The 26617-nt window shown below is 36.3% G+C and overlaps 1 protein-coding gene across 4 annotated transcripts in view; it reads left to right on the top strand.

The window, feature by feature from the left end:
• ATP2B1 (ATPase plasma membrane Ca2+ transporting 1) overlaps window positions 1–26079 on the top strand; it is a 130258-nt gene extending 104179 nt beyond the window's left edge. For 2 of the 4 annotated variants that reach the window (XM_047066560.1, XM_047066559.1), the window contains exons 13-21: window positions 878–1057; window positions 1725–1812; window positions 2422–2528; window positions 9345–9536; window positions 9774–9987; window positions 10428–10639; window positions 15197–15304; window positions 17220–17402; window positions 22833–26079. In XM_047066560.1, coding sequence (XP_046922516.1) covers window positions 878–1057; window positions 1725–1812; window positions 2422–2528; window positions 9345–9536; window positions 9774–9987; window positions 10428–10639; window positions 15197–15304; window positions 17220–17402; window positions 22833–23144 — 1596 coding nt within the window. In that variant the 3' untranslated portion in view covers window positions 23145–26079. Of the gene's footprint in view, window positions 1–877; window positions 1058–1724; window positions 1813–2421; window positions 2529–9344; window positions 9537–9773; window positions 9988–10427; window positions 10640–15051; window positions 15305–17219; window positions 17403–17787; window positions 17902–22832 lie in introns of those variants that run through there. The other 2 variants (XM_047066562.1, XM_047066561.1) reach the window with 2 other exon arrangements.
• Window positions 26080–26617: the final 538 nt, after the last annotated feature.

Here is a 26617-nt window from a genome sequence, read left to right as displayed (position 1 = left end):
AAAACTATTCTGAGGCTCAAGTGTGATACTTTATTATACTAAGAACTTTGTGGTTTATTGTATAATAGTAGAGGAATCGTCACATAATTTTAAGAAAATCTATTAGAAGAATAATTCTGTCAAGTCTATCAGATGTTTTACAGGAGGAACAAACGTAGACAAGGATACCAGGTAGAGGGAACAAGGTGCAGGGAAGGTTTGAGGTAGAATCCACAAGATTCCCTGTCCTTTAAAGATGGATAGGATAAAGGAGACGGAAGATGTCATGATGATGGCCCATAGGTTTAAGAAACATCGTCCCCTTTTTGGACACCCAAATTCCAATGTCCACTTCTCTGATGGAATTATGAACCCAGCACTCACAATGAGGTGGGAGAAAAATGTAAATTTGAAAGTTATTAGCACATACATGACAGTTGAAGTTACAAGAGTAGGTAAAGTCATCCTTAGAAGATAAGGAGTGGGGGGAGCGGGGGGCGGGAAGTGAGCCACCCATACTATACTCTCAAGAATACCTCAGCATTTTACTGTGGTGTGGTCTGGGCAGTAAACCCAGAAAGGTAGAAAGCCAACCAGAAAAGAACTGCATAATGGTTGGGGAGGGGGAGCATTTTAAGAAGGCTTTGGTAAATAAATAATGCAAACCTAAAATAGAATCACAACTGAAAATGAAGCCTGAACTAGGACTGTGGCAGTAGAAGAGGAAAGAAGAGATTATTGGGAACAATTGAAGAAATACTGAATATATTGAGATGAAATTTAAATTTTCATTATCTGTGGGACGATGCAGTAATGCATTATGCAGTGGGTTCCCCCCCCCCCCGGAAATATTAATTTTCTTTCATAATATGATTTTTTTTTTTTCTGTGTAAACCAGGTACCAGAAGCAATAAGGAAGTGTCAGAGGGCTGGAATTACTGTGCGGATGGTCACTGGTGATAATATTAATACCGCTCGGGCTATTGCTACCAAATGTGGTATTTTACATCCTGGGGAAGATTTTCTATGCTTAGAAGGTAAAGATTTCAACAGAAGAATACGAAATGAAAAAGGAGAGGTAAGGATTGTTTTTTGTTTTTTGTTTTTTCTGTTGATAAATTTTTCATACATTAGGAATTTCATTCAACAAATAACATACTGAATATGCACCATGTGTTAGGTATCACCATGAATAAATGCAGCCTGCACCTGAAGCACAAAAACACTAAAATTTTAGGATTTCATGATCTGGAGATTTGTCCTAAAGGGACAAAAAAGAGCACTTCTTTTTTTCAGTCTAGGCCAATTTCAGAAGTGTATGTGTAAGTGAATGTGGGAGGAGGAATTTGAAAAGGTTGATAACGGAGCATATTTTAGGGCACCTCAAACTCTTCTGAGCTTTTTATACTGTGCTAAGGAGTTTTCATTTTCATAGACAGTAGGAAGATTTTCTAATTTTGATCATATACAGTAGCGGTTCTCAACCTTGAGTATGCATCACAGTGACCTGGAGAGTTTTTTAAAAACCTTGACTGCTAGGCCCCAACCCAGAGTTGTTATTTGATAAGATGATAGGCTTGGTGCCTTGTTTAAAAATTTGCATTTCTGACAAGTTCCCCGGAGTTGCTGATGGTTCTGGTCTGTTAACCATACTTTTGAGAACTGCTGATACATATGCCCGATTGCTAATTGGGGAATTATAAAACTAGATTTGGGTGCATTTTAACTGTCATAAACATTTATAGATTGAGCAAGAGAGGATAGACAAGATTTGGCCAAAGCTTCGAGTACTTGCAAGATCATCTCCTACTGACAAACATACACTGGTTAAAGGTGAGTAGGTTTTACAGTTATTTCACAATTTCTTAATAACAGAAATGTGTTCTCCTTCTGAAAATAATACTAGATACTGAATAATAGATTTATTGACTCTAGGATGTTGTCTTTTCCAATAAAGTCTAAATACATTTCCTTTTTATTTTTTTATTTCTTTTAATGTTTGTTTATTTTTGAGAGAGAGAAATAGAGCATGATAGAGGGAGGAACAGAGAGAGAGGGAGACACAATCCAAAGCAGACTCCAGGCTCTGAACTGTCAGCACATAGCCTGTTGTGAGGCTTGAACTCACGAACCAGGAGATCATGACCTGAGCCAAAGTTAGACACTTAACCCACTGAGCCACCAGGCACCCTATGAATATATTTCCTATTCACACCTTTGGTTAATTGTGTTTATCTTCAGTAAAACAGGATATTGCTCCTAATGTAACCTTAGTTTCTGGACTTGGTCCTTGCCCAGCGTCTCAGCAGTTTTCATTTCTCTATGTGTGTTTGTTTCTTTTTAACTTCAGGTCTGTAAAACTGGCTGGTCAGGGTACTCTGCAGAATCATCTTATTAATTAAAGGGGATGTTTTTACAGCAAAAATACTACTTTTGTTTCAGGTATAATTGACAGCACTGTCTCAGAACAACGCCAGGTTGTAGCTGTAACTGGTGATGGTACAAATGATGGCCCAGCACTAAAGAAAGCCGATGTTGGATTTGCAATGGTAGGAACTTACCTGTTTAAGTATTCAGATATAATTTACTGGCTGAGTTGTTTGTTACTAAATTGCTATTGATACTAAACTCTGTACCTCAAGATTTGAGTCAAAAGTATGTCTCTAAATTGATAAGTAGTTTGTAACTACATTTATTTGATGCAGTGAAATCTGGCTAGAAGGTGACTCTTGAACACTTATAACATCATGCATTTACCTTATACTCTGCAAAATGTATATATATATCTGTCATCTGATCTGAACCTTTCAGCAATCCTCTTGAGAGACAGGCTTTGAACAGATGAGAGAGGGAGTGTGCGTGTGTGTGTGTGTGTGTGTGTCTAAGTTAAAAATATGATTTGAGAATCTTCCACTCAACTGAAAATGTCTGTTAAAGAGTCACTGAATCATCATTTCATATATAATAGCTATAATCCTCTTTCAATTGGAAAAAATGTACTTTCCTCCCCCACAAGTCTTGGATTTAGATTTGATTATTTAAAGTGCTAGAAAATCTCAGCATTTCATTATTATTTTCTTTTACTCTAGCCATAATACTGATAGTGTACTGATTAAGTATTTACTATAAAATTGCTATCATGAAATATATGTATTACATAAATGTTTAATGATTGATAGTAGGTTTTTCATATCTTTGAATCAATTTCTTCCTGTGAACCTTCATAGCCATTGTATAGGTATTAAAGTTTTTGGGGGGCACTTGCCCCCTCCGGGGGAATTTGTGATGGGAATTATGTGCCTCATCATCTTTCTAAAATATGGGAGACTTGAATCGTGAAGCATAGTCTGGCCCTACATGTTTCAGATACAAGATTATATATGTGTACCAATGTTTATTTGTGTAATTCGTCCCCCTGATATTTTGCTGCTAAAATAGGGGTTTAGCAGAACCATCACCATGGTGACAGCCTTTCAACTGGCATGAGAGAGATGGAAAGAGGATTTCTGTGGGTGAAGTGCTCTCAGCCGAAAGCTGTGAACCCCAAGAGCCCCACCCTACCCTGTTCCAAACTCAGTAGGGTTGGCAGCAAGTTTGTCTGAACTTCTGAAGACTTGTGAAAGGTAGATGAAGGGAGAAGGAATATTGAAGTGCCTTTCCTTTGGCTGTGGGCAGATAGGATCATTGTTCACTTTAGGAACACAGGATCACACTCTGCTGCTCTTGAGCATTTACCAGGACTCTGACTGTTACTTTCATCTGGACAGCCAGCCAGGAAGGCTTTTGCAGTGCATTTTAAAAACTAAAAAGCTTTCTTCCCAAAACTTCAGTGTTTAAGGCAGATGCTAAGAGGTTTCAAAACATACAGGTAAATATAGTATTACAGATAGAACAGTACAGTGGCTGCTTTGTTTAAGCCCGGAAGGTTTTAGGCCCATTGTACCACTTATTCTTTTTAAGTTAGCACATCAGACATCTAAATCTATTTTAAAAAGACAGAGGAAGAATGACTTGAACTTGAAAGCACTTTTGTTCAGTCAAGCTTAAGTTTACTTTGTGTATTTATTCAGTTTTTCAATCTTATATTTTAAAACTGAAAGACAAAATTATTTGGCTTGAGTTTTTAATAGATACCCGCAAGAAATGACTATTGATTAGTCCTTTTTAAATTTGTCTCTTACTTTGCAGGCAGAAATAGCCATTTTAGAATACTATCTGTGTATTCTCCCTCTCTGTCTCTCTCTCTGTATATCTACATATATATGTATGTATATCTATATATATACACGTATACATGTATATATATGTGTATGTATGCGTATTTATATATGTATATATATGTATATATAATGTGTATATACATACACACACACACACACACACTATACATACTGATATTTAGAAAATTCAACATTTAAAAAAAATGTCAACATAAAAGTGACATTTACAAAAGGACTCTAAGTACATTATTAGCTTGCGGGGCACCTGGGTGACTCAGTCGGTTAAGCGTCCGACTTCAGCTCAGGCCATGATCTCATGGTTTGTGAGTTGGAGCCCCACGCCAGGCTCTGTGCTAATAGCTCAGAGCCTGGAGCTTGCTTCGGATTCTTTGTCTCATTCTCTCTTTGCCCCTCCCCCGTTTGTGCTCTAGTGCTCTATCTCTCTTTGTTTCTCAAAAATAAATACAATATGTACTTAAAAAAAAAAAAAAGTACATTATTAGCTTGCAAAGAAGTCTGACTTTTTCCTCTATTTAGCCATTCCCCATAGATTCCTTAAGATTGCAAGCCTCCGTGGTACATTTAAAATATGATTATATTATTTTATTATATTACATTATTCTTACCAAAATTCACTTTACCATAACATACCGATATTTCTGTCCTCAGAGTCTGAGTACCATGATGTATTTCTATAACCAAATACATCTTTGGCAGTAAAATCTTCCCTAAGGTAATTAAGATCCTGTCATTTTAAACTTTGGATTAATAAAGGATTTGTTTGTTTATTCTCCAAACATTAAGAAGCCATTTTCAGTATTCTGGTCCAGAAACATTAGAGATGAGTAGCTGCCTCCTGAAGGTTCAGCAGGCAGAGAAATAAATAATCAGAGCATGGTGGCACCAAGTGAAGGCCCAGACACAACACGCGGAGTGCTGCAAGGAGGAAGACTCTGCCTGGAGCGACTGGGAAAGGGTTTCTGAAAGAAGCGCCAATTGGAGTTGAGGGAGAGAGAAGAGGAGGTGCGGAAGTATAGCCCAGAGACCCTCAGTGGGGCTGCAGGAAGTTTAACTTGACTAGAAGAGGGTGTGTGCTCTTGGGAGGTAATGGACTATGAGGCCAGGCTGATTGGGGACCCGAAAAGGGCCTTAAATGCTGAGAAAAGAGAGTTCGTTCTTTCATCCGGTAGACCAGCCCTTTCCCGAGCAGACTTCCAGCGGAGTAAAGGAAGCTTGGAGACTCACAACACAGGGTGGTGCACGGCTCAGAGAAGCTCACAAAAAAGCTGTTTAACTTTTTCTGATGGAAGTTTCCCAAACTTACTTGACTATGGAACTCATTTTTATTTGGACACAAATTAACATCTCAAAATTACTCTTTAAAGTTTGAAGGATTCTGAACAAGGGTATGGTGAGGTTTGCATTTGTACAAGACGGGGGGTGCCGAGAAACAGGGAAACCTATAGGGCTCGGATGTTTTAGATACGGTTCACGTTCCAAGTCAAATATTCCAATTAGAAGCTAGAGACTCAAATTTTAAATTAAGATTGTTTCCCCTTGAATATTTTTGAGAAAAGCTTATTTATCAAACAATATATGCATTTAAAAAGTCAGATCACTTCGTAAGATTTACTACTTAGGTCCCCAGTGATAAGTATTATTCCAGCTCATTTTTTTGATGAAAGGAAACCGACTAGTTTAGCTGTTTGTTTCTCTTAGTTGTTTGCGTCCACATATCTAAATGACATGATGGTGCTTTTTTGTTTTCTTAAGCACTGGCTATTGACTTTTCGCTAAGGAAGGTGCAGATGTAGCACTTCTATGGGCTCACCAGGCACACACCACGGTCACTTCCATAACTGCATACATGCACACTACCTATCCTATCACTCTTCCCCCAGAGTTAGAGCATGATTTCAGATAGATCAGCGTATTGATCAGCATTGTGATCGTAAATGCTGATCCAAGCTGAGCCGTGTGGCCTACTGATAAGTCTTACTTGCTTGCACAACTTTTTGTATTCCCTATAAATTATCTTTTTCATTGACTTTCTTTTTAAATCTTTTTTTTTTTTAATTTGTTCACTCTTGCTTTTCTGTGTACTCCAACACTAATTCATCATCAAATTCTCCTTTCTTTACTTCGGAATCATCTGGCACTTTTACATTTTTACCTTCTTAGAGCCTCCTCTCCCAGACCTTCTGACATGCTTCAATGTGGACTGTTGGCTAGGCCTGCGACCCAGCTGTCTTGTTTTCTCCATACCTGAGGATTTCCTTTTCCTCTCTCATGTCGGCTCTTGTATTTCCTGGACTCGATGTCATCATCTGTTTTGGTGTACTCACTCATATAGTAATGCCGTCTTCTCCAATAACTTACTGACAAAAAACAATTCAGGAGAGGTAAACTCTTTTATAACTTTTATGACTGAAGTCTCCACCCTTTCCTCACTCTTGATTCTTAATCTGACTTGGTATAAATATAAAGGTCTAGTTTGAAAATCATTTTTTCCACTCAGAATTTTGAATTCATTCCTCTATTGTTACGAACCATTTTGAATTTTGAACCTCTTGTGTTGTTTTCTTTTTTTGTTTTCCTTTCTGGAAGTATATGCGTCTTAGTTTCCAGTCTCCTGAAATATAATGATTTTTTGTCATGGAACGACTTTCTGTTATGAAATAAACTCATTTTCTTCAATTTTGTGAAATTTTTTTGTAATAGTCATTTCATCGCCACTGTTTGTTCTTTTGGAATACCCACCCTCCTTCCCACCCTGTGCCTGGTGAGCCCGTAAAAGTGCTACGTCCTTCCCAGTTTTTGAACTGCTTGGACTTACTATCTGGTCTCCTTTTTTCATATTTACCATACCTTTGTCATCTTGCTTTATTTTCAGGGTTATTTCCTCGGTTTCTGTTTTGTTTTAGTTTTGGGTTTGTTTTTGTTTTTGTTTTTTTCATTTCTGTGATCATATATTGTGATTTCCAAGAGTTGTTTTTGGATCTCTAAGTTTTTTGTTCTTGTTTTAGCATCCTATTCATGTTTCACTGATGTACCTTTCTAAGGATTTGACTTTTTAAAATAAATTTTTGTCTCTGCAGAGTCTGTGTGTCCATTTGCCTTTTGGTTTAGTCTCTTTCAGATTAGTCTTTCCTCAGATGTCAGGTGATTCTCGGTTGTCTCTGAGTGTCTACCAGTGGAAAGCTGGAAAGCCTTGGACCTGTAGGTGGAATTTGTCAAACAGAAGCCTCTCAGTAAAGTGTTCTGGCTTGGCCATTTCACTTCCTTAGGGTACATTGAATTGTATTTTTAGGTCTTTTCTCTTAAGATTTCTCAGAAAATAATTGTCAAATCTGTACCTTAATACTGGTACAGTACTGGGCAACAAGTAGAGAAAAAAGGGTCGTGGTCTCAGCACTCAATAAACAGAGTTACTCTTAGCTTCTTTTTTTTTTTTCAGGGTAGCACCCCTATATTCAGCAGTGCTTGGTACCCTTCAGTCTGGACCTTCTTTGTCATACCCTCCCTGATAAATTAGCAGGCAGTCTTCGTCCAGGTCAGAGGGCTCACCAAATTGTCACTTGGTTGCATGGACTTGGGAAGAGGCCTTGAGGATCTAGGTGCCTTTTCTTTTAATTTTATTATTAACGTGTAACACACATACGGAAAAGTGCCTAAGTCATAAATGCACAACTGAGGGGCGCCTGGGTGGTTCAGTTGGTTAAGTGTCCAATTTCAGCTCAGGTCATGGTCTCACAGTTCATGAGTTCGAGCCCCACATCCGGCTCTGCTGTCAGCACAGAACTGGCTTTGGATCCTCTGTCCCCCTCTGTCTCTGCCCACCCCCCACTCATTCTCTCTCTCTCGAAATAAATAAACTTTAAAAATTAAAAAAATACATAAATAAATGTACAACTTGAATGGATTATCACAAATGAACAGACCTGTTCTACTATGCAAGGCGAGAAATAGATTATTACCTATTCCCATAGGTGTGTCAGTCACACCGTCTTCTAATCGTTGCCCTGTTTCTCTGCAAAGATAACTAGTAGTCTGAAGATTACTTTTGCCTATTACCGAACTTTGAACATAAGAAAATTGTGTTACGTGTTATTTTGAGTCCAGCTTGAACCTGTGAACCGCGAGATCATGATCTGAGCCAAAGTCAGACATTTAAACAACCGGCTGATCTACCCGGGTGTCCCGTGAGTCCAGTATTCTTGATCCATCATTATGCTTATGAGATTCATCTGTGTTGTTTTGATTAATCCACAGTTTATTAATGCATTCCATTCTACTCTTGACGGACGTGGTTCTTAGTTTGGACCTTCTTGGTACTTCTTCAGTGTCTTTGATCGACTTACAAGAAATCCTTCTCTTTTCATTCGTACCTTCACCCCTCCTTCCAGTGCTACCTGGTGCTGCCAAGTACTGGGCCTTGTATAGGAGCATTCTGTAGTGCAAAGAAAGTTAATTTTCTGCTTTCCCTACTCTTGGCTTAGGATTCCATTCTCTAGGGTCTGCCAGCTTACAGTTTGGTTATCTCCTTTCTAGCCTTTTAGGATTTCTTTGCACTGTCTCCTTTCTCACTAACATTGTTGTTGTGAGTTGTTATTGTTGAATGTATCTTTTTGTGTGACAGTTGGGAGGAACTTGGGTGATGCCTGTGTTCATTCCTCATTGTTTTTAAGCCAAGTTTGAACTTTCTTTTCTCCTTTTTAACTTTTAATAAACTTTTAATAATTATTTTATTTAAACCAGTGAATCCAAAATAACCCTTAATAGTGTAACCAATGAAAAAATAATTAGTGAGCTGTTGAGCTTTCTTTTTTCTTTTTTGTATTAAGTCTTCAGAACCAGTGCATATTTTATACTTACAGCATATCTCAATTACAACACTAGGTTTTCATTGGAAATATTTGGTTCGTACTTACATTTCATGCAATATCTTATTCTTTGATTTTTGCTTTAGATGGAATATCTTCCTGACAGGTATCTCAGAATAAGTATATTACCTTCTTTTACAGTAAATTTAAGTCCTTAGTTACTAAGTATGGAGGTAACAATTTTTGTTATTTACTACCCTTTCGGATATTTAAAGGTTATACTTTAAACATTGAGTCTAATTCACAGAATTTTTTTTAATAGGGTATCGCTGGAACTGACGTAGCTAAAGAAGCATCTGATATTATTCTCACAGATGACAACTTTACGAGCATTGTTAAGGCAGTTATGTGGGGACGAAATGTCTATGACAGCATCTCCAAATTTCTTCAGTTCCAGCTCACAGTTAATGTAGTAGCAGTGATTGTTGCTTTCACGGGCGCCTGTATTACTCAAGTAGGTTCACAGTTTTTTTTATTAAAACATGGTTGTTTTAAAGCAAAACTGTGTGTATAATCTGCTGCGTTAAAGTACTTAAATAGTTGAATAAACTGAACCTTAATATTATAGGTTAATTAATATAAAAATGTAATCCTGTTCTGTTCTGTAAGTTCTTAAATACAAAAGGCTTCCTGAGAATTTCTGAGTCCCTGAATAGTTATGAATGTCTATTAGGAAACCTGTCTTTTCTAGGATTCACCACTTAAGGCTGTACAGATGCTGTGGGTGAACCTCATAATGGATACGCTCGCTTCCCTGGCTCTGGCGACTGAACCCCCCACTGAGTCTCTCTTGCTCCGGAAGCCTTATGGTAGAAATAAGCCTCTCATCTCACGCACGATGATGAAGAATATTTTGGGTCATGCGTTCTATCAACTTGTAGTAGTCTTTACACTCTTATTTGCTGGTAAGAATTCAATGCCTGATAAAGCTTTGGTTGTTTTTATTGCAAGCTAATGTAATCCCAGATGTTTTAATGTTACAACTTCTTCAAGAACAGAAGTTGTTCTGTTTCTGACCCCCATTTATCTTTACTTTCTCCTCTTTGTCAGTGGATGATGCTTATTAGGAAGGCACTACAATAGATAGTGGGAGGAAGTAAAAAGAATCCTCGTTTCTTGTCCTGGTTCTGCCACTAACTTCGATATCATAATTTGGGGGGTTCCATGTCCTCGTCTATAAAACAAGGGAGTTGTATTAGATAACCCCAGGTTCCTTCCAACTTTTCCTGTGCTGTCATTGGAAATCAAATAAAGGTCTGGCTAGGTTTTATTACTGCATACTTTTCTTGAAATGTTAAATTATTTTGTATGATAATTACAAAATCGTAATTTTTCATTCTTTCAGGAGAAAAGTTTTTTGATATTGATAGTGGAAGAAATGCTCCTTTGCATGCTCCTCCTTCCGAACATTATACTATTGTTTTTAATACCTTTGTGCTGATGCAACTTTTCAACGAAATAAATGCCCGGAAAATTCATGGTGAAAGAAATGTATTCGAAGGAATCTTTAATAATGCCATCTTCTGCACAATTGTTTTAGGCACTTTTGTGGTACAGGTGGGTAATTGGAAAAGATAGTTTCACATTTGATTATTATGTAGGAGATACTAAACAGGTAGCTTGTTCCAGAAGTTACTTGACTGCTACGTGTGTGGGCTTCTATGTATTGCCTTAATGACACCTAAAAAAAGTTTTAAATATCATACCTCCAGTGAAAATATGATCATTTCTATCCTGAAATCCTGAAGATCATATTAAGCTAATACTATTTTAATTGCACTACCAATTCTGTGGTTGTGATACTTTTTACTTCATCTGATACTGATTCTTCATTCTATATCATGATCAAACTATTATAATTTTAATGTTACTTAAGATAAATCTTAGTTAACCAGTTTCTAGTCTAGCTACAGGGATCGCTTAATTGCATCCCACAGTTGATAGTAATCCTTTGTCTACAGTTGAGTCTGTTATTAAATAATAATATCTGAAATGAATATTCTAAAATTCATGTGATTCTGAATGCTGCTCTCTGAGTTGGTACATGCCAGTTTTTCATTTGGCCCTTGAACAACATGGGATAGGGGCACCAGCCCACACCCTTTCCTCACCCCAGCTCACCCCTGCACAGTTAAAAATCTGAATATAACTTTTGAACTCTCCCAGAACTCAACTACTAATAGCTTACTATTGACCAGAAGCCTTACCAATAACTTAGTCAATTAACACATAGTTTTGAATGTTATATAAATACTAAATATTGTGTTCTTACAATAATGTAAGGTAGAGAAAAAATGTTGAAAAAATGTTGCTAAGAAATCATAAGGAGAAAATACGTTTACAGTACTGTACTGTGTTTACTGAAAAAGATCCATGTATAAGTGGACCCACAGAGTTTAAACCTGTGTTGTTCATGGGTTACCTGTACTGTCAAACAAGATTTAAAATTAAATAGTGAGCTTTTTCAACAAAGGAACCAGGCAGTGATAGTGCTTGTTTTGAAATGAAGATTGAAGAATTTTAAACAGTTTATTCAGCCATAGCTTGTGTACTCTAGGTACCAAAACCCCAGACTTAATTGTTTCTGTTTTAGCTTTCAATTTCCATAAACTTTAGGAGAAATGTTGCTTACTTATCAAGTATTTTCTGGAAGTATTTTGTTTATGTTTGTTAAAAAATCATTGTTCATGACATGCTAAAGTTTTAGCTTTTACTTGCTATAAAATTGAGGTTATCTTTGTAATATGTGGGAGTTGCAAAAAATTTAACTGCCTATCAGGCAAATCTGGTAATCTGGTTCCCAGCAAAGATTGATATACCCAAAACAGTTAATGTGAGATATCATTCTTCAATACCTTATAAATAAGCCAGTACTGTTCAAAGTGTGGTCCGTGGACCAGCTACTGGTCCATTTATTATAGGTCCACAGTGAGATAAGGACCATGTGTCAGAATGTAAATTAACAAGTTTCATTAATCGCACTGTATTTCAACTGAGAGTTTTTTATATGTTGCTGGAGGTTTCTGTGGTTTTTTTTCTTTTTGCATGTAGTAGCAGCTGCAGTGGTAACGCTGTGCAAACAGTGCATTGATTTGTACTTTGGTGCCTGTTCCTTATGTTCTTATCATGGATCAGCACTTTGATTAGCATTTTTGTGGACAGTTTCAGCTGGGTAGGAAAACATGGCCGTTGATTTACACAGATAGTCTAGCCAAAATCTTGATTGTAGAGCTGAGGTACTTGAAGAGTTCACCTTATAAATTGTATTAAATTTAATTTGTCTCTTTTTATTTACTAGCTGATTTTTCTTCTCTTTTTTTTTTTTTTTTTTTTGGACAGGTCATGAAGTATAGAATAATCCTTAGTTCTTTGTAAATATTTTGTCTCTCTTCTACTTTGTAGCAATTAAAACAATCAGTGTTTTCAAAATATGTCTCATGAAACATTGGTTCCTTTAGTTCCTCTTACACCCTTAGAGAAGTTAAGGAAATATTGCCTATTTACCTCTTGGAGTTTCTTTTTTCTTTTTTTTTTTTTTTAAGGTTATTTATTTATTTATTTATTTTGAGAGACCGCACACAAAAGCTGCGGAAGGGCAGAGAGGGAGGGAGAGAAAGAAACCCAAGTAGGTGTCACACTGTCAGCGCAGAGCCCAACACAGGGCCCAAACTCAGGAATCGTGAGATCATGACCTGAGCTGAAGTCAAGAATAGGATGCTCAGCCAACTGAGCCACCCAGGCGCCCCCTTGGAGTTTCTTCAAACAATAGAACACAGTAGTTACAAGTACAAACTTGGGAGTCACTTAGTGGTGGAGTCAGGTCATTGCCTCTTAGTAATTGTGTGACCTTGACAAGCTGCAGTTGCTTCATCTCTGAAATGGGGAGGATAATAATTGGGTCACATCACAGAATTACTGAATCATTAAGAGAGACCATGCATGTGAAGAAGCTCTGAGCTTAGTGCTTGGAAGGGAAAATTACCCAAATGTCCGCAGCATTTTTTTTTCCTTTTTTTTTTTTTTTAATTAACAGTTCAAAGTCTTTGGGAAATCCTACAGTTAAGGAACTTGTTGAACTCTGTTTAATCCAGCTACTTCTAGTGTTGCCTGGGTGGGTCAGTTGGTTGAGCATCCAACTTCAGCTCAGGTCGTGATCTCACGGTTCCTGGTTTGAGCCCCGAGTCAGGCTCTGTGCTGACAACTCAGAGCCTGGCACCTGCTTCAAATTCTGTGTCTCCCTCTCTCTTTCTCTGCCCCTCTCTCTCTCAAATATAGATAAAAAAAGTTTTAAAAAATAATCCAGGGGCCCCTGGATGGCTCAGTCACTTAAGTGTCCGACTTCAGCTCAGGTCATGATCTCACAGTTTGTGGGTTCCAGCCCCATGTCAGGCAATGTGCTGACAGCTCAGAGCCTGGAGCCTGCTTTGGATTTTGTGTCTCCCTTTTTTCCTGCCCCTCCCCCACTCAGGTTTTGTCTCTGTCTCTGTCTCTCTCAAAAATAAACATTAAAAAAAATATTTTTAAACCAGCTACTTCTAAATTTAGATAACACCTAATTCAAGGCTCCCTCAGCACACATTTAGAAAATGCTTCAGTGCACAATTACACAGTTCTGTAGTATTTTGTTGATCTAAGTAAGGCATATATTGAGGAATATGTGGAAACTTAGTCTCTTGCTCTTAGAAGTAAATGCTACAACTATTCAGTTTTATTCCTTACAACTCGAAAATGAAAGATTATTTCTCACAAAATGAAATCAGTCCAGGGCACCTGGGTGGCTCAGTCAGTTAAGCATCCAACTTAGCTCAGGTCATGATCTCACAGTCTGTGAGTTCGAGCCCTGCATCGGGCTCTGTGCTGACAGCTCAGAGCCTGGAGCCTGCTTTGGATTCTTTGTCTCCCTCTCTCCCTGCCCCTCCCCTGTTTACGCTCTGTCTCTCTTTCTTTCTCAAAAAATAAATTAAAATTTAAAAAATCTGAAACTACAAAATTAAATCAGTCCAATCATATTAATTGTTGATTGTTTGCCCAACATCTTAATATGTTTTTCACATCCTTATTATACCAAAAGATAAAGTTCAAATTTTTAAAAAAATAGAAAACCCACAAATAAATATTGAGCTTTCAGTTTATGAAAGAAAATTATTTTAGTTAGATATCTCTATTAAAATCCAAGCAAGATTGCCAGGTCAGTTATAATTGACTGGTTGGGCTGCTGGAAAAAAAAAAAAAAAGAAATCTACTTTTAAAGTATACAAATAGTCTTGATTTTGAAGAACAGTGGAATTGACAAACACATATCACTTGAATTTGGGATCAAGTACAGCTATAAAGAATGGAATGCATAACTTGAAACATTTAAAAATGTTAATACCAAATTGATTCCTTTTAATTTCAATATTTGGTAGCTACTAACTGCCATATGAAAGAGAAGCCTGTCAGACTCACGAGAAGGTGAATATTGATATTTAATTCTTAATATTCCTTTAAAATAAGAGCAGCATAAGCACTGGATTAAGGATTTTATTCATGCAGATCATTAGACTTCTCTCCCTTTATAAGGGAGACCAAATTTCTGAGGATTCACCACCTAAATAAGCATGTATTTTCATGGAACTTTGCAAGTTGCTTGTCCTCTCTTAACTATTCATGTTTGTCCTGACATCTAAATGTGAACAAAGAATGAACAGCTGTGGAGGAGGAAAACAAGATTGGATATTATGTTCGCTTTTCATAGTTTGTGGTCTTTTCCACAAAAATACACTAAAATTACGCAAAGAATTATACTAAATACAAGGGCACATAGTTACTTCGATCATACCAGAAATAGTGTAAAGTTATCTTTCCTGGTTAGGAGTTTTTTGGGTTTTTTTTAGTTTTTACTGAACATAATTTAAACATGAAATATACATGCATTTAAAATTTTCAGCAGAGAGATTTTAATTTATTTTCATTTGTCTTATTTTCAGCTGTGAATATGATAATGCCTGTCACCATCAGAATAATCGTTACTCAGCTTGAGTTTTAAAGGATACAAATTTGGGTAATTTTTGAAGTATATGAAATGTAAAGTTTAAAAGATTTAAATAAATTTACTCTTGATTATTCCTCCAGATAATAATTGTGCAGTTTGGTGGAAAACCTTTCAGTTGTTCAGAACTTTCAATAGAACAGTGGCTATGGTCAATATTCCTAGGAATGGGAACGTTACTCTGGGGCCAGGTAAAAAGCTCATCATTTTATGTTGAAACCTGAAGTGATTTTTTTTTTTTTTAATTTCCAGTATGTATTTTCTTTAATCAGTTCTGTTACTTAATTCTAAGTAGTTGCCATTCTAGATCATGAAAGGGCATTTGGGGGCATGAGGGTTTTTTAAATGTAATATTTGTTCTCATATGTTATTATTGTTTGTTATGGTTATGCCAATATAATAAAACTTTAAATTTCTTACCTATTTTTTTTAATTTGTTCATTAGAGCAAGGTTTATAACCATTATTAGGATGATGTATTTATAACTGGTTTAGATGCTAATATCTCTATCTTTTGCTCTACGACCTATTTTTGCATTGTCAGAGTAAATATTTTTACTGGACTTTTCATCATTTTGTTATGTAATTTAATCCAAAATACAGTTAAGGAAAAAGCTTGAATTTCAGTTCATTTAGAGGATACTTCTGTAAAAATAATGGTACCTGGATAAATGGGCCACAAAATGACATTTTCAGTTATTTGGATTGATTGGCTTTGACAATATACATATAAAATACAATACCTGAAAAATGAGATCTATTTCATCCTTGGTATAAGCAGCTTACAAATGCCTGTCATTTTTTTAAAAACGATAAGTGGCAGTGGTGTGTGTTCCCTGTTCATTTTAAGTCCGTTACCATTACTGTAAAAGTAACTGATAGTCTGTACTAACATTTCCATAAACGATTAGGCTGTGGTGTGTAACTTGTGTGACCTAATTTATTGTTCTGCAAGTCAGTCTAAGTAAATATCCAGGTTTTACTGAAACTTCACTCAATCTTCATGTGCCTTTATCTCACCTTTTTCTTAATTATGTTTCTAGGTTCTGGGGTTTCTCTTCTTACTCCTGTTGCATTACTCATTAATAGAGATCTTCTTATAAGTAGGATCCATACCTGGGCCTCCTTTCTTTTTTGATTACCTTTTTAGTTATTTCATAATGTTCCTCATAGGCAAAACAGAACCCCACAACCTCCCAAAACATCTGGCTCATTTCAGGAAGAGGAAGTTCAGTACAGCCGACATACCCAACAGGGACCGGTTGCTGGCTTTGGTTGATGTCGTCTATTGATTTTACGTGTGCCGCCGTAGAAAGAGCACTGCTTTTGGTTGTCAGGAGACCTTAGGTCTTATGTGTCTGAGTCTGTTCCAGCACCTCTGTGAAATGAGGTAGTTGGACTAGAAGCTCTTCAAGCAGCTCTGATTTTGGCCGCATGCTTGTTTCCCCCCGATAATCCAGACTTCCTTAAGCACTTAGTGGCTATTAATACTTACAAGTTAATACATCCTTATTACTGTTTTTTATGCTCTCTGTGTTTCCTGGGGCATCTGTTCCTGTTGGTGTCGTGATAAATCAGTATTAATCCAATCTTAAAGAGCTTCATTTTGTAAAAATAGATGCATTTAATAAACAGAAAAACTATTTTCAGTTTAACCTTGAAGATTTTTTGATTTGGGTATGTTTCTTTTCATTGAACTCTTCCCTGCACTAATGAAACATGAACTTGTTTTGCATCCAGTAAGACTACTTGCCATTTTTCTTTTATTTGAAATCAATATAATTAATATGAACTTAATATATATAGGTCAGGGCGTGTCTGTGTATTTTACTGTCTTGAATGTCTTTCTTAAAATAAGAAAGCTATAATCAGGTTATTTCCACTCAGGAAAACTTTTTACTTTTCAAACTTAAATCTTCTGTGGAGCTAAGGAAAGAGCATTTTATTGTGGTTCTGAGAAACAAAGCCTGATGGACAGGATCTCATTGCTCCGTCAGTGACAATAGTTGGCCACACTCGCAACTTTTCGTGCCTTTTGTATTACAGTTGATTGGTTTAATTTTACTCGGTTTTGATTTATTTCTAAGTTCTTTCCCCTGTGTTGTAGCTTATTTCAACAATTCCAACTAGCCGCTTAAAATTCCTAAAAGAAGCTGGTCATGGAACACAAAAGGAAGAAATACCTGAGGAGGAGCTAGCAGAGGACGTGGAAGAGATTGACCATGCTGAAAGGGAGTTGCGGCGCGGCCAGATCTTGTGGTTTAGAGGTCTGAACAGAATCCAGACGCAGGTATGGGCCTGGTAGAGAGGTAGGAGCAGTGATGGGAGTGGGGGCCAAGGGCTTTTAGACCTGGGGAGGAGGTTTGAATGCCCTCCTTAACTTCCTTTCTAGCCTTCCCAACCCACAAAACTTATTCTTTTGAAAAATAATACTGGTGCCTGGAATGAGTGAAAGTTTTAACTCATCGTGAAGGAATGTGTCTATATGCCCCTCAGCTCCTTTTTTCCTAGCTTTTTTCCCCCCTTCATCTCAAAATGCTACTCTTGCCTATTTATCTGCTCTGTAAAAAGTGCCTTTTTCTTTACTTTTTATATGTTGATAGATGGAATGGTCCTTTCTCTTGTTCTCTCTCTCTCTTGCTGAGCAAGCTGTCACAATCTCTGATTCCTTGCAGATGGATGTAGTGAATGCTTTCCAGAGTGGAAGTTCCATTCAGGGGGCTCTAAGGCGGCAACCCTCCATCGCCAGCCAGCATCATGATGTAACAAATATTTCTACCCCTACACATGTAGTGTTTTCCTCTTCTACTGCTTCTACTACTGTGGGGTGTGAGTGTGTGTTCCTAAGTGCATGAAATTAACATTTCCTACTTCACACACCTAACGTTTCTCATTTTCTCCTTAATGTTTAAATTCATTGTTCAGGCTTTTCATAAAGCTTTCTTTTCGTAAAGTGGATTGAGACCTCAAAGTGTTGTCGTTGTTGTTGTTTTATTTCTTAGAGGGCTAGCTAACAGGTGGAACAGTTGCAACCAAAGATTAGATATGAAATCTGTGAGCTTGTCTCTGTGCTAACTCTGATAGTTAATATGGGGAATAAAATTGTAGCTTAGAATTTGTGAAACTACTATAAATTTTTGAGTATATGCCTTTAAACATGTTCATACTGCATGGTTCCCAAAAGCATGTGATTTGAAACTGCTCTAACAGAACCAAGAATTTACATTTTTAAAGCTAAATATTAATCTAACATTTTGACTTTTATCTTGTTCGGTTTGCAAAGTTAAGTTAGTACCCTGAAGAAAAGATCTCAGTATACAGCCAGTTGTTTACCTTCTTAGTCCTCACTTTGTGCCATTGCTTTGAATTTATTTATTTACTTGTTTGTTTATTTTTGAGAAGGGGTCCCTGTATAAGCTTCAAAGTTTTGTGGCATTTATGGGTATTTTTTTTTCATTTATATAATCAGTTTAATGAAAATTTTATCCTGGGTAAGAAATGTTCCGTTAAGTTTTCCAAGGAAGTAGGAAGGTGTACCATTGATCAATTCTTGAACCATTACATGTCATGATTTCCATTAATTGACTAGAATAATGCATTTTCTTTCAGGTTTTTAATAAATGGAAAATTCCCCAAAAGCCTTTTAACCTCTATCATCTTTACTATGCATTAGAGTCTTGATTTCATGGTGAATTCTAAGAATATTGGAGGCACTAAAGATACAAAGCTCACCCCACCATTCAACCCATCCCCAAAATCAGCTGAAAATAACTTATGCTTAATCTCGTATTTGGGCAGAGACCTATCTTTTCCATTTGGTCCTCCACCAGTTAAAGACTAGGAAGAACGAGAAAGCTAGACAGGCGATGAGCTGAAGAAGAAAAGAGTGCTATTTTAAGGAGGACGGTTTACACAGTGCCTATGTGTTCAGTTTGCTTAAGTAATTTTCATTTGTCACTTTCGGCAGTGTTGGAAAACAGGAAGAACAGGAACTATCCCCATTTTGCAGATGTGAAAACTGACTTGAGGTTTAAGTGGCTTGTCCAAGTACTCCAAGGACAGACCACCCTGTAAAGTTAGACAGGATGTTAAATTTACATACATCCACAGATAGGACTCGCTTTTAAAAATTACCCCAGGTCTGCACCTACCTAAATGAAATGGTGTACGTAAATTGCCTGGCGTTATGCCTAGGACAGCTAGTGTTGGTTGCATCCCTCCTTCCCTGTATTTATGGATTTCACATCATCCTGGCTTTTGAGGGCTTATTACCACTCGCCCTTTCATCCCCTACTGTTAATTCATGTTTCTTTAGTTGTGATCTGTAAACACTTGTGGAAGGCCTACCATATGCCAGGGCTGTGTGCTAGAACCACCAGACTTTGCAATCTAGTATAGGAAACAAATGTGTTTCCACATGGCAACGAAACATGGACTATTACAACCGGGTCCTTAACCCACCCTGGGAAGTCAGGAAAAATTACCTGAAAGAAATTCTCCCAAGCTGACCCTTAATAGAAATTTGCCAGTTGAGAAAAGTGGGCCTCAGGGACAGGTGCTAAGATGACACTGGAATGGAAGGTAGGGGTTAGGGTCTGTGTATATCTTGTAAGAAGGATGCAAAATGAAACTTTATCCTGAAGGACCTCCACCCCTCAAAATTTTATATTTGAAAGCCTTCAAACTGACAGATAATTGGAAAGATTAATACATGAATACCCGTCACCTGAATTTACTACTCTTAATACTTTATAATGTCTGCTTTATCTGTCTATACATTAGTAGTATAAATCTGTCTACATATTGGTATATACATTTTTTGTGAACCATTTGAAAGTAAGTGGCAGATATCCTGACATTTCATCTCGTAATACTTTAGCATATACCTCCTAAAAATAAGTGTGCTATGTAATCTTACTGTATTATCACATCCAGGAACTTTAACATTGATGGCCATTGTGTCATGTACAGTCCTATTCGGATTTCTCCAGTTGTCCCTGCAATGTCCTATAGTATATAGCATTTTTGATCCATTTTGTCTCTCCTTTTTTTTTCTTTTTTTTTTTATGACCTTGACCTTTTGGAAGAAACAAGGCCAATTGCCTTATCCTACATTCTGGATTTGTCTAATTGTTTCTGCATGATTAACTTCATGTTAAACTTCCTAGACAAATTCATCTTCCGGGTGGTATATATTCATTTTTATTCAGCAAAATTTTGAATAACTGGCTCTTCATTTGGAGGGTGTCCTATGACCTTAGATGTGCTATCTTTACCATATTTCTGTAGAGTTGTGTTGCAGACTTTACATTAAATATCAGATCCACTGAGAGCCCCTCCTGAATCAGAATCTGCATTTTAACAAGACCCGCAGGTGCTTTGCATGCACATTAAAGTTTGAAAAGCCCTGATATGACATTGCTACTTGTGAGCTAACACTGTTCTGAATTTGTTCATGTATTAACTAACTAATCTCCCATAATAACTCTGTAAGGTAGGTGCCATTATTATTTCCCATTTTATAGTTGAGGAAATAGGTTTGTCCAGCATCCCTCAGCTAGGAGGTGGCCCAGCTGGAATTCACACCCAGACCTTTCACCTCTGTATTCTTCACTTTACCATGCTATCTTCTTTCTGTGTATAAAAGCTAAATGAACAAGAGGTAAAGCAGCCTCCAGCAGACAGGGCTTGGTAAATGAGAGAAGACAACTGGGAGGAGAGATGATGTTTTAATCAGAACTTAGCATATGTAGTTACAAATGACAGAATTCCCTTTTCAAGGCTGAATAATATTTCCTTATATGTATATGCCACATTATCTTTATCTGTTCAACTGTCAGTGGACATTTAGGTTGCTTTCGTATCTTGCCTATTGTAAATAATGCTGCAATATAAGAATGCAGGTATCTCTTCAAGATCCTGATTTTAATCCTCTGGATAAATTCCTGGAAATGGGAGTCTAAAATAGTCAAACGCATAGAAATGGAGAGTAGAATGGCAGTTAGGGGTAGGGAGAGATACGGAACTGTTTATCAAGGGGTACAAAGTTTCAGTTATGTAAGACCAGTAAGTTTTGGAGATGTAATGTATAGCATGGTGACCGTAGGTAATAATACTTCTATACCTGAAATGTGCTAAGAGGATAGACTCTTACACACACACACACACACACACACACACACACACACACACAAATGATAAGAGTGTGTAGGGATGCATTATGTTAATTAGCTTGACTGTCCATCATGATTATTTCACAGTGTATATATGTATATCAAATCATCAATTTGTACATCTTAGATATATACAATTAAAAAAAGAAGTGGACATAAATCTGTTACTTTTTTTTTTTAATGGTTATTTATATTTGAGAGAGAGAGAGAGACAGAGCATGAGTGGGAGAGGGACAGAGAGAGAGACACACAGAATCTGAAGCAGGCTTCAGTCTCTGAGGTGTCAGCACAGAGCCTGACTCAGGGCTCGAATTCACGAGCTGTGAGATCATGACCTGAACTGAAGTTGGGCACTTAACCAACTGAGCCACCCAGGCACCCCTGTTCCCTGTTCTAAAAATACATTCAAATGCTCATTTGAAGAAATTCATTAATTTTTTTCATTATCATTGTCATATGAGATGATTCTGATGAAGGTTGATGTTAGTGATTTCTCTTAACATTTGAGTAAATGATGTCTTCATTACTAAACAGGATTCATTAGAATCAATGCAAAAGTAAACACTGTATTTGGATTGATGTTTAGTAGATGCTCAACTGTTTGGATTTTGTCCCTTTTTTTGTTTTGAAAATCTGTATGACGTGGGTTAATGAGACCTAATGCCAGTGTGTGCAACAGTGTTTTTAAGTTAATTACCCATTAACCTCTTTTCACGTATACAGCAGACTTCTAAGGAGGGTGAATTGTTGGGCTGTTTGTTTAGGGGCAAAAATACCAAAAAGTTTTGTGTCTTACTGCGGAGTTATTTATAGAAGAATGCCAGAGGGTTTTGGTTTTGTTTTAAATCTATTTCCAGTGAACTGTAGTATATAAAGTGATTTATGTTTTAATCTATTATAGAGAAAAATACTAATGCTTTATAGACAAATGGCATATACTCAAATATTTATAGCTGTTTAATGGCATTTTATAGATATTTATTTGGGTTTTGTCTTTATTTTTATTTTTTAATTAATGGACTAGTGGGGTAGATGTGAGTTCATTGTGGCATTCAGCTTATATTTGCTTGGCTTTTTCATAGTCGGTGACCCCCTAATTCCTAGCATGATAAATAGTAACCCTCTGTGCTTGACTTTGTTTAACTTACTTGAATTGTTTTCAAAAATTACATTTTTTTTTAATTTTAAAACTCAGCTAAAGCTTGTGTATGATTAAGTTTTTGTTTGTTTGTTTGTGTTTGTTTTCTTAGGGAAAAAAAGTCCTATAAAATGGCTATTAAATTTTTAGCCAGTGACCATGAGATTTTCTCAGTCAGTATTACTTTGAATTCTGTAACTCTTAATTCTTAGCGTATGTGGTTTTGTTGTTCTGTAGTGTCCTACTAAAATATTCATTTTTTTTACAGTGTATTGCAAGTCCCACTGCATTACATGCAAATATGATTCACTCATACCTAGCTGTTTGTGGATTCAAACTCATAAATGAACCATTTTTAAATTAGGCAAATAGCATACTGACATCTTTCTATGTTTTCTGATATTTACAGATTCGAGTGGTGAATGCATTTCGTAGTTCTTTATACGAAGGGTTAGAAAAACCGGAATCAAGAAGTTCGATTCACAACTTTATGACACATCCTGAGTTTAGGATAGAAGATTCAGAGCCTCATATCCCCCTTATTGATGACACTGATGCTGAAGATGATGCTCCTACAAAACGTAACTCCAGTCCTCCACCCTCTCCCAACAAAAATAACAATGCTGTTGACAGCGGGATTCACCTTACAATAGAAATGAACAAGTCTGCTACCTCTTCATCCCCAGGAAGCCCACTACATAGTTTGGAAACATCACTCTGATTGTAAGCTGAATGTTAACACACTAGCTGCATTGTAAAGAAACAAATTGAAACTGGGTCTTTTCACATATTGTGATGGACAAGATTGTATTCTTGTCTTTGGACTTCAACAGAAGACACACTTGTACGAATGTAGATTTATTTTTTTAAAAAAAAAAAAGCAAAGCTTTCTGCCAGACTGAGGGTGCTTTTTGGGGGGTGGGAGAAACGAACTGACAGATAAACAGTAAACTCAGCATATGCTGACCTGTGGATCATCAGTAGTACCTAAGAATGGTCCTGAACAGTGTATTAGCAGAGCGTTAGTTTATCTCAGTCCTTGATGGGAGAGGGGGAGGGTACAGCGAGCAAAACCCTGGATCATTGAATTGATACTTTAATTTCTGCTGTTGGCTGTTAATAATTTGGATTATTTATGTTTATAAATGATACAGATCTGTTTACAAGGTTTGTAGATACTTTTTTTGTTCCTGTTCATAGATGGGAAGCTTCCTTATAACTGATGCAGAGAAAAATTAGTCCTTCAAATACTGCTGTATTTTCAGGAAAACAAAAAGGGGTGTTTCTATTGAAACTGTACTAAATTTTTGCCTACAATTTACCTTGTTAAATATTGTAGATAAATTGCTAATACTAATAGCCAAATAGATAACACTAATGCTTTGTTTAAAAAAAAAACAAAAAAACAAAACAAAACAAAACAAAAAAACATGAGCAGTGGTGTTTAATGAAGTTATGGCATCTGTCCTAATTAGTTTCTTAAATACATTTACTACTTAATGGTTTTGAAACAACTGTTTAATTTTTAAAATTTTTGAAAACTTGCTAATAACCTTTGTTCAGAATTTAGTAGATTGTTTAATGTGGGACATCAACTACATAATGAAAGATGCTTGAAATGCTTTTGTTATTTCAGGCAAATCAAATTAAATCAAACTATCAAACTACAAGAGAACCTTAGTCCTTTTTGTTTTTGTCTAAACATGTTAGTTCAGTGATGTCTTGGTGAACTGTGAGTGAACTGTATTGATTTTTCTAATAAATCCTTAGAAACCTTCATACAGCATGAGGGCTGTTGGCATTTTGAAAAAGGTTAACAGGTGGAAGCATACGTGTTTTTCCTTTTGTTTTTGAAACTTGTTTGTAAACATAAATATGCCCTTTTATTAAATAAATACACGGCAATGTTTTTTTAAAAAGAAATTGCAGCTTCTTTACTTAATTCTGCATATATGGTGCATCAGTCTGTTCTCTTTAACCACAATTGGAATGAATTTCAAGATGGTAACAGCCCCATGAAATACCGCTTGTGGTATAGATCCCCAGTGGTAATCTAATAGAATCACCATTTGACATATTCTTCATAGAATTTAGTTTGTCTAAAATAGTCTCACAGTCTAAGAAAATAATAATTATCACCATTATCTTTGATACATTTATTTTAATTTGTAAGTGGCCAAATAACAAATTAGGTAAAATGAGATTTATATGAAAAGGTGGAAAAAGGTCCTAAAACATACATACTTAGATATAACAGTAAACCATATACTGGAATGAATGCCTATCTCTAAGCCAATTGGGTTCTTTCAGTCTTTGTTTCTTTTGTCTACCTTCTCCCCTTTTTTGCCTCTGTCTTTACCTTTTAGGAACTGGCGTTGTGTTAGGGCCCAGATTTCACCAGGTATACAATCCTCAGGCTGACATAAAGTTTACGAGGACTATGACATCTGAGCATGCTGACCTAGCAAAGAAACGTTTAGTTTGACGGTGCTTGATATTTTTGGTGGGTGGAGGAGAATCTTTTTCTCTCCATCAATCCTTTGCAGTAATCCTCTGCAAGTCTTAGAAACACATTGGCTCTGTCAGCATTTGTAACTGTACATTTATTCATCAGGTATTTATAGTGAATCATACTGTAAAAAGAGGTAGCATGATATGCTGGAAAGCATACGAGGCTAGGAGTCACAGCCTGGTTTCTAGTCTTGGTTTTGCCATTAACGTGCTGCATGACCTTGGGAAAATCATTTACCCTAAATGAGGGTGGTGGACTAGACTATCTCGAAGAACCCTTTCAACTCTAAAAATTGACCCTAGCAACTGGAGAGCCTACAAGGCATAGGGAATAGAGAAAAGGGAAATGTTTTTAGTTTTCTTTTTTATTTTGGTTATGCTTAAATATGAATGTAATTACCAAAAGATTTAGACGTGCATGTGCTTTGGAGGATTTGTATTGAGCTCTTACAGTATTCATTTTTCAACTCAAGGCAATGGCTTTTTACACCAACTCTAATCCATAAACGGGTCTTATGACATCCATGAATTAGTAGCAAGACATGCTTAGTGTGTATTTCTCTCTTTGAGACACTGTAATTTCTACCAGAAATTTCCAGAGCATTATGTAAGTAGAAAAAAATGCAAGCAAGCTGTTCAAGATCTTGGATCCCATTATATAGTATGTATAGCTGAAATCAGCATCTGTAATTCAATCACTTTTTCTCTTTTATCCTCTAACCAAAAAATTGTTTAATTTTGCATCCCAAATGTTTTTAATCTTTGTATATTTTTTAAAACTCCTTTTCTCCTCATCATTGCCTTTTTTGTGGTTGTAAATAGACTTACTTGCACTTTGAAGATGAGTTACTCCTTGTCATCTTACAAATATGTGATATGGTAATTTTCATAACAGATGTCAGTTTTGAACCAAGAAATGATGATTTGTTTATAAGAAAAAAAAAAAACTGGCTTCATTTCTGTGAAATTGCTCTTTGAAAATTTCTTTTTACACGTGTAAGCCAACTGAGATACCGTGATGGTGTTGATTTCTTTCAATGATGCTTACCATCTATTTTAGCCACTGAGCCTTTTATTATTTGTCTATTTGTAAAGTTTATTTGTCTTAACTCATTTAATAAATATACTGTTTATCTGTTTCTGAATGGGGACTGAACTTTTTGAATATTGGAACTGATCAGAACATCATATTTTGGAATTACTTTTTTCTACTTGAAATTTTGAAAATCTGGTTAATGAAAATGCTGTAATGTACTTGAAATGTTGTGGTTGTGTTACAACGGAATCGATATTCTAATACACATGACCTTGCCCCTAGACCAAAAGTGGGTATCTTGTCCTTAACTCTTCTACCCATGGTCTTCAATCCTTGCAGCAACATTAGATCATTTCTACAGTCTATGAGCGTGTAATGTTTTGGTTTTAGAAAAGATTAGTTTTTCACAATAACTGTTAGAGCTCCTTTTTTTCATTAAATGATCTAAATTGTCAATAGCAATTATCTGAACTCTGTGGTAACAAAATTAATCAAATTGCCCTTAGTTGATTTTTATAATAAATTATTCACATAAATCGGCAACTTTGTTGAAATACTGAACTTTAAGTGATTATTTTTCCATTAGTAAAAATTATTAGTAAATTATTGAGTATTTGTAAGTACCACATTTATGACATGATCTGAGA

The sequence above is a fragment of the Lynx rufus genome, unplaced genomic scaffold, assembly GCF_022079265.1.
Source record: "Lynx rufus isolate CCGP_SWC_20201006 ecotype Redwood Valley unplaced genomic scaffold, mLynRuf1.p SCAF_7, whole genome shotgun sequence".
Taxonomy (NCBI): Eukaryota; Metazoa; Chordata; class Mammalia; order Carnivora; family Felidae; genus Lynx; species Lynx rufus.
The sequence above is the reverse complement of the archived record's forward strand: the minus strand, read 5'-3'. Positions and strand labels throughout refer to the sequence as shown.